The sequence below is a fragment of the Pezoporus occidentalis genome, unplaced genomic scaffold (genome assembly GCF_034315485.1).
Source record: "Pezoporus occidentalis ecotype Australia unplaced genomic scaffold, CSIRO_AGI_Poc_V1 ctg84, whole genome shotgun sequence".
In the NCBI taxonomy this organism is placed as follows: Eukaryota; Metazoa; Chordata; class Aves; order Psittaciformes; family Psittacidae; genus Pezoporus; species Pezoporus occidentalis.
In genome coordinates this window covers 81,828-96,701 of record NW_026916203.1, presented here as the reverse complement: position 1 = coordinate 96,701, position 14,874 = coordinate 81,828, and the positions used below count along the sequence as shown (strand labels likewise).

The window sequence follows — 14,874 nt, the reverse complement described above, 5'->3', positions numbered from 1 at the left end:
GAATCCATACGTCTGTCCAAGTTCTTGGCCTCTATGGTGTAATTCTTGAAATACATCTTTTATTGAAGAATTCCTCTTAAAACCTCTTCCTCTTTTTGGAAAAAAAAACGAATGAAAAAATTGTACTAGTGAAAACCACGTTTGGGCTTTCTTCTGCAAGACCAAAGCACTGAGTTGGAAGTCTCAGAACCTGAAAATGCCCTCCACCACTTTGTTATCCTCCAACTGATAATAGTTATTTTTATGTTCATATCTGGTGGTAAGCACCAGAAAACTGTATGCAAGACGTCTGCATGATGCCTCAAAATCCTGCCTGCTATCGACTACCTTTAAAAGGAAGCAGACAACACAAAGACACACAGTTTGTGAACCGGACTTCTGGAAGGAAATTGGACTGCATGAATGTATTTTTCTTTCCAAGTCTCTATATGGCTTGTATTTTAAACAATGTCCATTAGACAAACATCTGAAAAGGTAAAAATAAACATTGATAAATGTTTATCATAAATTGCACCAACACAGACGAGTCTGCACACCTGGCACACTTCAATCTGTTTACTGAATAGGAATTTACTTAGATAGTCTTTTTAGTATTTCAGTAACACCTGGATATGTTATTCCATTCAGCAGAAATATTTTCTTTTGTTGTGCATGAACTAAACCCACCACCATGTCTTTGCAGTATCAGGCACTGCAATTTGTTCAAGTGGCTTCATACTTTTTCAGCCATTTATTTAGTGGCCTTCTCCAAATATAGAAGCAAGTAGCTGTAAAATTTGCACAGAATCAAGTGTCTGTAGCATCACAAAATGACAGCAGAACATGAGTTAACGGCTGACAGTAATTTGTAAAGACAGCATCAAAGTAATTCAAATATACAAGTAGCCAGTATTACAAACCTGAAGCTAATCAAATTAAGTCATTCACAAATGCAATGGCTGGAATTCAACCCAGTTCACAATTCTGTCTCCAAAACTCATGCATGGGAAAAGATATCTGGCAAATCCTGGTACAAGATTAAATCTGTTTCATATAACTTCTCCTTCCACGAAGAGCTCCTCATAACGTCTACTCCCTCCTCATTTCTGTTCTCTGTATTACAAATTCAGATGCAGGGACTTGGCAGATGAACTTTAGTTCTCCTTCAAGTGAGGATGCCTATTTTCTTTTCCAACTGAAGTAAAAAAAAAAAAAAAAAACAACAACAAAACCCAAAACCCAAAGAACATATCCCTTGTTCACTAGGAAAAAGTGCTTACCAGTTTTCTGAAATGTCGAAAATTTCTTCAAACGGAAAAGCTACTTTCTAACCAGACTTTAGTTCTAACCAGAATTTAGTTAGGACTACTCCTTTTATATGAACTTTCCCCTACAATTTCTCTGTAAAGGAATTAAAGTTAAAATTTAAATGGTTTAGACCATCTACTGGACAATTAGTCTTCACTGGTTATATACACACACTCAAAATTTCATTTCAATTACTGAAAATGCAGATGCTTTTAATTAACAAGGTTGAACAATTCAGTCAAAACTTAAAAATAGTAATTGCTCTAACATTTTGAGATTAATTTACGTAGTATTTCCACTATTATATGCCTGTCTTTACCAAGTCCAAGGCAAGCTTACTTCTTATCTTGTGCTACGAGTGCCAAATTTGACCCCATATTTCACCCATGAAATCTGATTAAATAAACAGGAGTTGCATAGTTTATGAGTCCACAACACAGTTCCATAAAAAGTGCACATCCCATGAGATTATCACTCTCTCCCCGAGTGCAATTTTCTTTGCTTTAAATCATCAAATAATAACACAAAAAATGTTACTAAACTTCTAAGGAAATCAGGACAGCACAGGAAGTTACTTCTAAAGCACTGAAGAAAATAATTTTTTCATGTTTATAACATAAAAATGCATGCCGACATATGCACGTATATAAAAGAAAATTAGGGGTCATGACAAGACTATATTTATAATTTACAGGCTTTGTATGTGTCACACTTAACACTTTAAAGTGTCTTCAGCCTTCTTACAACCACTTTCACTAACACAAAAAAAAAAAAGACCGCGAACATGGCTAAGAGCTTTCAAGCAGTAACTGGCACAGGTGTAAACCTACATAAGGTTCAGGGAATAAATCTTATTCTCTCTTCTGCCCATATAGGAACATTAATCTTAAAAGGAACACAATATGGTTCTTCCTTACGTGTTTAAAGTAGGGCAAATATTTTACTCCTGCTAACTGACCTGACAGAAAAGGATCAACACTGTATTAAGTCATTTAACACATAGCTTATTTTTCACCCCTGCACATTACAGCAGACCAAATGCTTGTTGATACCAGAGCTAAAACCATCCTGTGTTAATTCTTCATCAAGCATGCTCCTCACTCACTCAGCATTTTTATTTGTACCTTTACTTAGCATGTGGCACATTACTCACATAATTTAGTAGAATGAAAGTAGAAGTGCCTTTTTTCATATTCCACGGCTTCACTATTTTTGTAACATGACACTGCACAATTCAGGTAAAGAGTTACAATGTTGAAGTATTTATTTTTATTTTATATTATCAAAAATAGTTCCTGTGAGATCTAAAATCTTGACATATTTGTATTTTCAATGCAATCTTAATAATACAAAAATAACCGATCTAATTGAAGAAACATCAGTGAAAAATAAATAGGATCATATTTTCTCCACTTTAAAGCAAGTTTCCTGGTTCAAGGTGCATACTTAAGAAGTGCTGTATCAGGCCAGACCACAGGCTGAGAGTTCAGCATCCTGCCTCCGAGAATGGCGAATCACAAAAGCTGAAAAAAGAACTGGCTACGCATTTGTAATGCTTCTCTGGTATTCCTTGCATGTTCAGCGCCTCAAGGATAACTTCTTCATATCATTCATGAACTCATAAGGCTCTCTCAAAACATATGACCCTTTTTCTCCCCTTATCATCTGAGGATGACATGCCCTAATCTAACAGAAGATGTCTTTAATTTTTGATCCCTTCTTTTGCCTTTTGTTGCAGCAGTTTTACAGTTCTGGCGCTCAACACATTACAGTGGGACAGTGCTTGGCTGCACAACTGTCATTGCTAACCATTTTTCACTGTCAGCCACCTAAATTATGTCACTGGTCTCTGCTATATTAACATGTGGGTCAATCTACCTTGTACATAAGCAATCCTTGTAATCTCAAATATATCTCTGGGGTATATTCCATGGTCTTTCGTGCTGAGTTGCTCAAAGTTGGTTTACCCCTCCTCCTTCTCAGCTAACTGTATTAATTGCAGGAAAAAACATTTCTCTTTAGGAGAAAGCAGTGGGAAAGGCATTAACATCTCTATGAAATGGATAGGCTCCAGCTTAAGCTGAAGTATTTTGGGGGCTTTAACAGGTATTGTCAGACACAGAAGTAAGCATCAGTTCAAAGTGCAGACATGAGCACTTTGAAAGGTTTTATGTATGAATGCTGGTAACACCTATTGGTATATAAGTAGAAACACAAGACATGTCTCTACACACAACAGGACTAACAGTGACACCATCATGGTATGTACCAGAGATGACAACTGCCAAAATTATGCATATCCTACAGAGGTGTGGATAACTTGACTCTTGGGTTACTGGTGTCAATGAACCAAACTCCTATTTTCACTCCTATTTCAACAAATGCCACCAGAAGTCTGCAGTTTTGGTGAATCATTGCCACATACACCTAGCATCCATCCTAAGCATCATTCCTGCACTTTCTAAAAGAGCCATCTAGCTCAGCTAAGCATGCCATTAACACAGTTCTACTGTTTTAGTATCTAAGCTACACATGCACTATACCATGTTGACTTAACTGTAAGCCTTGAGTCCACACAGAGAGGTCAAGAGCATGCAGGTGGCTGCACGCTCCTGTCCAGTCTGCAGTTTCAGCCTGAACTCTCCCTTTCTTTGCTCCTATTATGACTTTTCTCCCCTCAGGGATCCAGGCCTAGGGTACTTTTCTATGTCCTTTCTACTCTGGATTGTTTATTAACGTTCCTCCATACCATTCTTCTCATCACCAAAGCTGGCATGCTCACCACAGCATCACACTGTGCAGACTAGAGCCTGCAGTACAGCAGCTGTTTCCAACCAGTCCTGTGGTTCCTCTGAAGACAGAATTAACCCTCCTGCTGTTATCCACCAACACAGCTATTTACCTAATTGCAGAGAGCAATTAATAATGTCTCTGTTTGTAGGGACCATTTTTGCCTATTTCAGCTGGAATGCTGAGTATGCATCAGAAATGGCACTCTCAGCTGCCACAGATACCTAAACTTCAGAGAGCATAAAATCCCAAAGTCTCTTTCTAAAAAGTGAAGTTGGTAAACAAGTATTTTAAAAAAAAGCTTTGTGACAAAGATCAGATTTACAACAGCAAGGGCTGAATCTAAAACGTGTTACTGCTGGGAAAAGAGCAGCACTATTAAACAGTAACCTTTTTATTTTTTTCTTTTTTTTTCACAAGCATAATCTGACTCTGCAGTAATGTGCTTGTTCCTCCCAACCCCACCCCACATGTTTCTAAATCCACTTTCAGGTAACAAAGAAGCATTTTGTCTGTTTCAGGGCCTACACAGGAAGGTAGTGCTGGCTACCCTCTGTACACAGATACACCTCAGGTGTCTCATGTGACTTCTAGAAGTTGAATTTGTCATTAGATGGATCGAGACCGAATACCCATGCTGAGTTTTACACAAAACTGTCATTTTAAAACAGCTAAGCTTGAATCAAGTCGCACAGCTCTCACTGAAGTACAAGCAGCACAGCTGAAGTGACTACCTGGGTAGACACAGCAATCAGTGTCCACAAATCAAACCATGATCAGACAAATGGCAGCATCCTTCCTCCTGCTCTCCCTGCACTCCTGGGAACGCAGGATAGCATTCTCTGCCTGATACAAGGCTCACTGTGCTAGCAACAGACCTTCATCATCACCATTCCTCCTACTCCTCCTCTAATCCCACCAAAGGCCCTACTATTTTCATATTGGAGGAAATCTCACTGCAGGACCTGGGACACAGACAAAAACAATCTCTTGGCATCACAGAACTGACTCTGAAACATACGCGTAACTGTTTACTCATTTTTTCTAAGCAAACCTAAGACTGTACTGCAACTCCTTATAGCCATGCAGGTGTTGAAATTTCTGAGGGAAGTAGGACTGGGTAACAAACTAAAAGCAAGCCAACAGTTTCCTTCCAAAGGAATCCTTACTTTGTGATCTCAATGCTGCAGACACAGTACAATTTCAGTCACAGCATATCTCAAAGCACTCTGCAAAGCACTCTTGCAGTCTCATCAAATGGAAATGTAAAGAGCTACAGGCTGCTAAAGCTACGACTTTGCTCTTATCTGGGGCTTACAATGGCATATACCTGCCTGCCAACTTAGTTGCTCTCACACCTCTATAAGGCAATCTAACCAGTAGGAAGCCAAACATCCACTGTTACAAAGAGGAAAAAATAAAATTGGATTGACCCAGAAAAAGAGGGAAAACAAGTAATCTCTTGTTCCAAGGCTCCAGAACCAGACAGTATATTTGAAAGTCTGTGCCACTCTAAATAAAAGCCTACTGATATACATTGTATATTGCTAGAGTAAAAAGGAGTCAACCTCTTTGAAAGAGGTATCTGTAACACACTTTGAAAGAGCTATTTGTAAAGCCTGGATTGAGAGAGAAAGTTTATAAAAAACATATTCCACCAAACTTCCATAGTGGAGATAAAACAAACTCCAGTCCAACTGTTCCCTTCCCTTCAGCAGTAGCAGTCATTTTTTCTCCTTCTTAGTAGCTGGTGCAGTACTGTGTTTTTGACTTTTGGTCTGGGAACAGCGCTGATAATACTGACGTTTTTAGTAACTGCTCAAATATTTAGTCTGACCAAGGACTTTCTGAGTCTCATGCTCTGCCAGGGAGGAGGGGAAGCCAGGAGGAAGCAGAGACAGGACATCTGACCCAAACTAGCCAAAGAGGTATTCCATACCACAGCATGTCATGCCCAGGATGTAAACTGGGAGTAACCTGAAAGGGCTGGCTCACTGCTGGGTATCAATGGGTGGTACTGTATTCTCTTCCCTTGTTATTTCCCTTATCATTATTATTATTGGTGGTAACAGTAGTGTTTTGTGTTATACCTTAGTTACTGGACTGTTCTTATCTCAGCCCATGGGAGTTACATTCTTTTGACTCTCTTCCCCATCCCTCCGGGAGCGGGGTGGTGGGGAGAAAGGGGGAAAGTGAGCGAGCAGGCTGCTTGTGTTACTGACTGCACTTAAATCACAACAGCTCTTTTTGGCTGGATGTAAAATGAGAGTTACCTGGAAGGGCTAGTTCACTGCTCAGGTGGGGCTGGATATTGGTTGGCGGGTGGTGAGTGGTTGTATTCTCTTCCCTTGTTATTTTCCTTATCATTATTATTATTGGTCTCTTTCACGGACACCCCCTTGTCATGGGGAAAGAGCCTGCATGCCCTTGTGAGGTTGGGAGCTATGCTGGTGGTGGCATATGACTGGTAGGGTCTCCCTTGCCAGACAGGTCTCAACTGAAGGGTCAGACAAAGTGTGTCCATGGGCAGGATGGGCTCACTAGCCTTCAGGCAACCATCCTAGGAGAAGGACAACTCTAACTTCAAACACGGGCAGTTGGCGCTTGTTTAGCTCTGTAAGGCCATCCATCTAAGACAAGGATACTCTAATCAAATCTACAACCTGAGGACTTTGCTGTCACCACCCAAGCTTGCTAGGCCCTGGCAGATAAACCTCAGGTGTAAAGGGTGGGGCCAGTTTTGTGTATGCTGTGCCTCACCTAAAAAATCCACTGCACAGGCCCAAAGGGTTTACCCACACTTGCAAAGCCCTGTAGCGACAGGCCAGGGACGAAACAGCAGGTGATAAGGTGCACTGGAAGTCGCGGACCCAACCCTGCATGCAGGTGTTTCAGGACATTGGTTGCTCCATAATGGCATTGTCTCATTTGAGAACTCACGCAGAATTAGTCTTGAAAAGACAACATAGAAAGAATTGCACCACGCCTATACCACCCAAGGAGGCCTTTCACTGTGCTTTTTGCAGCTGCATTTGCCTATCCCACATTGGCCTTTTTAGTCATCAGCGCGCTTGTAGTAAGCGTGGGTAAAGCCCTTCCCAAGTCTTCATTCGCAAAGTCAAGCCATGACAATGATGATGATGATTATTATTGGTGGTAGCAGTAGTGGTTTGTGTTACACCTTAGTTACCGGACTGTTCTCATCTCAATCCGTGGGAGTTACATTCTTTCAATTCTCCTACCCATCCCTTCAGGAGCCGGGGAGGGGGGGGGGGGGGGGGAAGGGGAAGGTGGGGAATGAGCAAGCAGGCTGTGTGGGTCTAAGTTACTGACTGCGCTCAAACCGTGACAGTTCTTTTTGGCACCCAACATGGGGCCTGAAGGGTTGAGACAGCAACAGATTTGACCGAGTGTGTCTAATTGTATTTGTGATAACCATTTATTGTTTCAGATTAATAGTCACTTGTCACAATGCTGATTTATTGGTTCTCACAGTTGTTGTTCCTGATCTCACAGTTGCAGTATGTCGTACCCTACCTACAGCCGGTATTTGCTGTGTTAGTGTTTATCGGCTGCAAATCTTGGGCTAAGGTTCTTGTTTCATTGTACTCTATGGTAATGACTTGTAATACAATAGAATCATTGATCATGAAACTGCTCTGGCTTGCATTCCCAGTGCAGTCACCACCTCTATACTTTGGGAAGTATATAGCAGCAGTGTTTAGCAATTACATATCTTTTTTCCCCTCCTTGGGTGGTCAATCTGTGAAGGAGACATTCCCTTACCTTCCCAGCCCCCCCCCCCCGACCGTTTACAGCATCATTTGAGGGTTCTGAAGGTTTTGAATGGCCTTTGGATACCCTTGAGACCTGCCTGCTGATTGTGATGGGGATCAGCATGTTGGCACACACACAGACTGTGTTTTACCCACAACCATTTTGCCTGATCTCGAAAGTTAAGCAGAGTCGGCTTGTCTACGGTTAGACAACGATATAGGAGGACCAACAGATTTTTCCTGAGGCTGGACAGTCATGAGTGTGTGGGACAGTATGAGCAAGTATCTGGTCCTCTGGGCCCCTCCAGTGCTTTGGAAGCATCAGAGATGGAAGGCAGCTGTATGGAGTCCTCGACAACAAGCTGCAGAAACTGCTGAAGGGGACAGTGAATTATTTTGAGCCTGGTGGGCCCATGAAACCTTAGGCCATCAGGGCAGAGATGCAACATAGAGATGGACTCATGACTGAGGGGTGGACTTAACAACGGACACTATTGTACAGTTTATCCATGAGTGTGAACACTGCAAGCAGCCCCTCCTGCCTGAAAGACTGTTACAAGAGATGGAACCTGACATCATGGACTGAATGGATTCAGCAGCTTTATAGCGATTGGTCTACGCATTAAGGAATGATACCTCTCTCTCTGGATGCATATATATATATATATTATATATTGTGTATAAGAGCGATGGCATATTGAAAATGTGGGATCTGAGCACAACGTGAATGGTATGGAATAAGGGGTTGATACAGTCCTGGGTTTAGCAATAGCAGACATTTTTTCTCCTTCTTAGTACCTGGTGCAGTGCTGTGTTTTTTACTTTCCACCTGGGAACAGTGCTGATAACACCGATGTTTTTAGTTACTGCTCAGATGTTTAGCCTGACCAAGGACTTTCTGAGTCTCACGCTCTGCCAGGGAGGAGGGGAACATGGGAGGAAGCAGAGACAGGACACCTGACCCAAACTAGCCAAAGAGGTATTCCACACCACAGTACATCACGCCCAGGATGTAAACTAAGAGTTACCTGGAAGGGCTAGTTTACTGCTTGGGGCAGGCTGGGTATCGATGGGTGGTGAGCAGTTGTATTCTCTTCCCTTGTTACTTTCCTTATCATTATTATTATTGGTGGTAGCAGCAGTGGTTTGTGTTATACCTTAATTACTGGACTGTTCTTACCTCAGCCCGTGGGAGTTACATTCTTCCGATTCTCCTCCCTGTCAGTTTGGGAGCGGGTGCAGGGAGGAAGGGGGGAGTGAGCGAGCAGGCTGTTTGGGTCTGAGTTACTGACGGCACTTAAACCACAAAAACGTCAAAGAAACTGTAATCATGAAAGTGTAATTGCATATACAGTGTGGTTTAGCTGTCAAGGATATGTAAATTTTAGTGCAATTTTTCACGTTCCTAACATGCCACGTATCTACATCCAAATTCAGGTGCAGCTATTACTTGAAGGAAGGGAGCTGCAAGGTAGGAAGGGAAGAAATGGTTCCTCAGATTGATCCACCAACTATGTAAGATTTTTAAACTGACCTCCTCAAATAACTACAGCAGAATATTTCTGTAAATTTAATTAATCCTGTTAACTGAGATCTCCCATCCTGTTAATCCTGGTAACAGACTGAGATCTGCTCCAGTCTCAGCAGCAGAGAACCAGGGGTAACAGAAGGTGCATAACACCTCTTTTATGGCCCTCTTTGCAAGTAGAAGTGGCTGGCCATATATTTCAATGCTGCTCACCAGCCATATTCCTGAATCAGATGGGGATCACCATGCTGGCACACATAGAGTGTGTTTTACCCATGACCATCTTGTCTGATCTCAAAAGTTCAGCAGAGTCGGCTTTGGGTTTTGTCTATGGATAGACGACGGTATAGGAGGACCAAGAGATTTTCCCCAAGGCTGGATAGTCATGAATGGCAGGGTGTATGGGATAGTATGGGTAAGTATCTAGGCCAGTGGGCCCCTCCAGTGCTTTGGAACTTCACCATTGAACAAGTGAAAAATCCAGAAAAATTAGTAAAACACTTAAATGAGGTGTGTGGTCATTCTGGTCATACCACGGAGAGACAAATCATGTCAACGTGCTGGGGCTTGGCTTATGCATACAGAGCCCCGTTCAACAACATCCAGCAACTTCAAAAGGAAAAAAAAATGTCTCTGGATCTGGTGGCAAAGCAACCGACATCGCAGCTACTCCAACTCCAAATAAAGCACTTACACCAACCCCAGTGACAAGTACAGCAGCTACTCAAACTCTGACTACAACAGATAATGCAGCTACTCCAATTCCAAGCACAGCAGCTACACCAACCCTAGCGACAAGTACAGCAGCTACTCAAACTCCAACTGCAACAGACAGTGCAGCTACTCCAGCTCCAAGGACAGCAGCTACACCAACCGCAGTGACAAGTACAACAGCTACCCAAACCCCGACAACAGATACTGCAGCCACTCCAACCACAGCAATAATCACTGCAGCTAAACCAGAGGACCAATTTGTGCCAATATTGGTTCCCCCTGTATGCAATGGGAAAAGCAAAAAAGAGGCAAAAAAGATGAAGAAACAATGCACTTACTACCCGGAACAGTGTCTGATCAGGAGTTATTATTACGTGAATCAGGGGAAGAAGAAAAAGAAGAGGCGACTTCTTGACCCGGGACCTCAACCGAGCTACAGAATATGTGAAAAGATTTTACCTGTAAACCAGGGGAGCACATCATCACCTGGTTGCTCCGATGCTGGGACAGTGGGGCCAACAGTCACAAACTAGAAGGTACAGAAGCCAAGCCATTTGCTAGGGAAGGGGGAATTGACAAAGCAATTGCAAAAGAGAAACAGTCTCTCAGCCTTTGGAGGTGACTCTTGGGAGCTGTGAAAGAAAGGTTTCCATGCAAGGATGATGTTATGAGTCGTTCGGCCAAGCGGACTACTTTAGAGAAAGGCATCCAGTCTCTGAGGGTATCAGTCATTGTGGAGATGATCTATCGCAGGCCAGATGCCGGGAATGCACACACAGGTCCAGATGAAGTCAAATGTACATGATCCATATAGCAGAAATTTACACGGAATGCACCGTCATCATGTGCCCACTCACTGGCATCAATAACCTGGAATGACGTAGCACCACCAACAGTGGATGAAATGATTTGTCAACTCCGAGAGTTCGAAGACAATCTCACCCCTTCCATTATTTCAGCTGTGGAAAAACTGTCTCAGGAGTTCAAACAACTAAGAGATGATCTATCTGATCTATCCAGCTCCTCACATGTACCAACCCACATCTCATCTATTAACAAAAGGCGTCCTACTGCTTGAGAGAGAAGATATAGAAGGTATATGCCACAGACCACCCTATGGTTTTACCTGCGGGATCACAGAGGAGACATGACAAAGTGGGATGGAAAACCTACTTCAGCTTTGAAGGAACAGGTGAGTGAATTGAAGAGGGGAGCAAGGGCCAAGACTGATCGTCCCATGAGAGCTACGGCTTCAGTCTCTGGTGAGCAGTTTCCCAGATGGAATGGAAGAGCTGATTTTACTCCAGCTCCTGTGATCACGAAGAATAATCCCTTTTACCTACCTCAGCTCCAGAGAAATGGGTGCATGAATTGAAGAGGAGAACAAAGGTCAAGGATGATCATCCCATGAAAGCTGCCGCGTCAGTCTCTGGTGAGCAGGTTCCCAGATGGAGTGGAAGAGCTAATTTCACTCCAGCTCCTGTGATAAAGACTAATCCCTTTGCACAAGACCTAAGTGTCCAATCTTGTGATCACTATTAGAGGGGCCCTGCCTCCAGCCAGGTGGAGGGAGGGGACAATCAGATTTACTGGACTGTGTGGATCAGATGGCCTAGCACATCAGTCCCACAGAAGTATAAGGCTCTAGTAGATACCGGTGCACAGTGTACCCTGATGCCATCAAGCCGTCAAGGGGGGGAACCCATTTATATTTCTGGAGTGACAGGAGGATCCCAAGAGGTGACTGTACTGGAGGCTGAAATCAGCCTGACTGGGAGGAAGTGGCAAAAGCACCCCATTGTGACTGGTCCAGAGGCTCCATGCATCCTTGGCATAGACTACCTCAGGAGAGGGTACTACAAAGACCCAAAAGGGTACCGGTGGGCTTTTAGTATTGCTGCTTTGGAGACTGAGGAAATTGAGCAGCTGTCCACCTTGCCTGGTCTCTCAGAGGATCCTTCTGTTGTGGGATTGCTGAAGGTCGAAGAACAACAAGTGCCAATTACGACCACAACAGTGCACCGGCAGCAATACCGCACCAATAATTCCCATCCATAAGCTGATGCGTAGACTGGAGAGACAAGTCTACGAGAGTTCAGTAGGACCCGCTCGCCCTTTAGTAGCTGCATATGGCCAGTGCAAAAGTCTAACAGAGAGTGGAGACTAACAGTAGACTATCGTGGCCTGAACGAAGTCACACCACCATTGAGTGCTGCCGTAGCGGACATTCTAGAACTTCAGTACGAACTAGAGTCAATGGCAGCCAAGTGGTATGCCACGACTGATATTGCCAATGCATTTTTCTCAATTCCTTTGGCAGTGAAGTGCAGGCCACAGTTTGCTTTTACTTGGAGGGGTGTCCAGTACACTTGGAAAAGACTGCCCCAAGGGTGGAAACACAGCCCTACCATCTGCCATGGACTGATCCAGACTGCACTGGAAGAGGGGCAAGCTCCAAAACACCTGCAATACGTTGATGACATTATTGTGTGGGGCGATACAGCGGAAGAAGTCTTTGAGAAAGGGAGGAAAATAATCCAAATCCTGCTGAAAGCCGGTTTTGCCATAAAACGGAGTAAGGTCAAGGGACCGGCACAGGAGATTCAATTTTTGGGAATAAAATGGCAAGATGGAGGTAGACAGATCCCCACAGATGTGATCAATAAGATAACAGCAATGTCTCCACCAACTAATAAGAAAGAAACGCAAGCTTTCTTGGGTGCTGTGGGGTTCTGGAGAATGCACATCCCAAATTACAGTTCGATTGTAAGCCCTCTCTATCATGTGACCCGGAAGAAGAATGATTTTAAATGGGGCCCTGAGCAACAACAAGACTTTGAGCAAATTTAACAAGAAATAGTTCATGCAGTAGCCCTTGCACCAGTTCAGACCAGGCCAGATGTAAAAAATGTACTGTACACTGCAGCTGGGGAGAACGGTCCTACCTGGAGCCTCTTGCAGAAAGCTCCAGGGGAGACTCGAGGTCGACCCCTCAGCTTTTGGAGTCGGGGATACAAAGGATCTGAGGCCAGCTATACCCCAACTGAGAAAGAGATACTGGCAGCCTATGAAGGGGTTTGAGCTGCTTCAGAAGTGATTGGCACTGAAGCACAGCTCCTCCTGGCACCCCGGCTGCCCATGCTGGGCTGGATGTTCAAAGGCAGGGTCTCCTCTACACATCATGCAACTGATGCTACATGGAGTAAGTGGGCTGCACTAATTACACAACAAACTCGAATAGGAAATCTCAGTCATCCAGGCATTCTAGAAGTCATCATGGACTGGCCAGAGGGCAAAGATTTTGGAATGTCACCAAAGGAGGAGGTGGTGCGCGCTGAAGAGGCCCCACCATATAATAAACTGTCAGAAAGTGAAAAGCAGTATGCCTTGTTTACTGATGGGTCCTGCCGTACTGTGGGAAAGCATCGGAGATGGAAGGCAGCTGTATGGAGTCCTGGACGACAAGTTGCAGAAACTGCTGAAGGAGAGGGTGAATCGAGTCAGTTTGCTGAGGTGAAAGCCATCCAGCTGGCCCTGGACATTGCTGAACGAGAAAAGTGGCCAGTACTTTACCTCTATACTGACTCATGGATGGTGGCAAATGCCCTGTGGGGGTGGCTGCAGCAATGGAAGCAGAGCAGCTGGCAATGCAGAGGTAAACCCATCTGGGCTGCTGCACTGTGGAAAGATATTGCTGCCAGGGTGCAGAACCTGGTGGTGAAGGTATGCCGCATGTACCGCTCATGTACCCTGAGGAATATCAGAACAACCAAGAGGTGGATAAAGCTGCTAAGATTGGAGTGTCTCAGATGGATTTAGATTGGCAACATAAAGGTGAATTATTTTTGGCCCAGTGGGCCCATGACACTTCAGGCCATCAGGGCAGAGATGCAATGTACAGATGGGATCATGATCAAGGGGTGGACTTAACAATGGACACTACTGCCCAGGTTATTCATGAGTGTGAAACATGTGCTGCAATTAAACAAGCCAAATGGTTAAAGCCTCTTTGGTATGGAGGACGATGGCTGAAGTCCAAATACGGGGAGACCTGGCAGATTGATTATATCACATTCCCACCAACCCACCCAAGCAAGCACCATGTGCTTACCATGGTGGAAGCAACCACTGGATGGCTGGAAACACACGCTGTGCCCCACGCCACTGCCCAGAACACTATCCTGGGCCTTGAGAAGCAAATTTTGTGGCAACATGGCACCCCAGAAAGAACCGAGTCAGACAATGGGACTCATTTCCAGAATAACCTTATAGATACTTGGGCCAACGAGCATGGCATTGAGTGGGTATATCACATCCCCTACCATGCACCAGCCTCTGGGAAAATCGAACAGTACAATGGGCTGTTAAAAACTACACTGAGAGCAATGGGTGGGGGACCTTCAAACACTGGGATACACATTTACCAGAGGCCACCTGGTTGGTCAACACCAGAGGATCTGCCAACAGCGCTGGCCTAGCCCAGTCAGAACTTTTACATACTGTAAAAGGTAACAAAGTTCCAGTGGTGCACATAAAGAATTTGCTGGGGAAGACAGTCTTGGGTTATTCTTGCTTCAGGTAAAGGCAAACCCACTTGTAGGATTGCTTTTGCTCAGAGACCTGGATATACTTGGTGGGTAATGCGGGAAGATGGGGAAGTCCGATGTGTACCTCAAGGGGATTCGATTTTAGGGGCAAACAGCCAATAAACTCGACTGCTGTTGCCTGCTATGTAGCACTTCTATAGCCCACCAACTAGATGTCTTCAGGTCATCAGCA

General features: G+C 44.0%; 2 protein-coding genes across 8 annotated transcripts in view; one reads left to right on the top strand and one right to left on the bottom strand.

Annotated features, from left to right (window-relative positions):
* The window catches only part of MCC (MCC regulator of WNT signaling pathway), a 173,420-nt gene that overhangs the window by 77,227 nt on the left and 81,319 nt on the right, over positions 1–14,874 (bottom strand). The gene's annotated exons all lie outside the window — the stretch shown is intronic.
* LOC134156288 (insertion element IS476 uncharacterized 39.2 kDa protein-like) lies at positions 8,125–14,824 on the top strand. The gene is made up of 2 exons (XM_062604220.1): positions 8,125–8,325; positions 13,997–14,824. Exons 1-2 carry the CDS (start codon positions 8,294–8,296, stop codon positions 14,571–14,573), a joined length of 609 nt encoding a protein of 202 aa, XP_062460204.1. The 5' UTR covers positions 8,125–8,293; the 3' UTR covers positions 14,574–14,824.

Bases quoted from the DNA above. Each gene is read 5' to 3' on its own strand.
- LOC134156288 (XM_062604220.1), top strand. From the start codon at position 8,294: ATGCAACATAGAGATGGACTCATGACTGAGGG. The intron at 8,326-13,996 runs GTGGACTTAACA...TGCAATGTACAG, and splicing joins GATGGACTCATGACTGAGGG to ATGGGATCATGATCAAGGGG.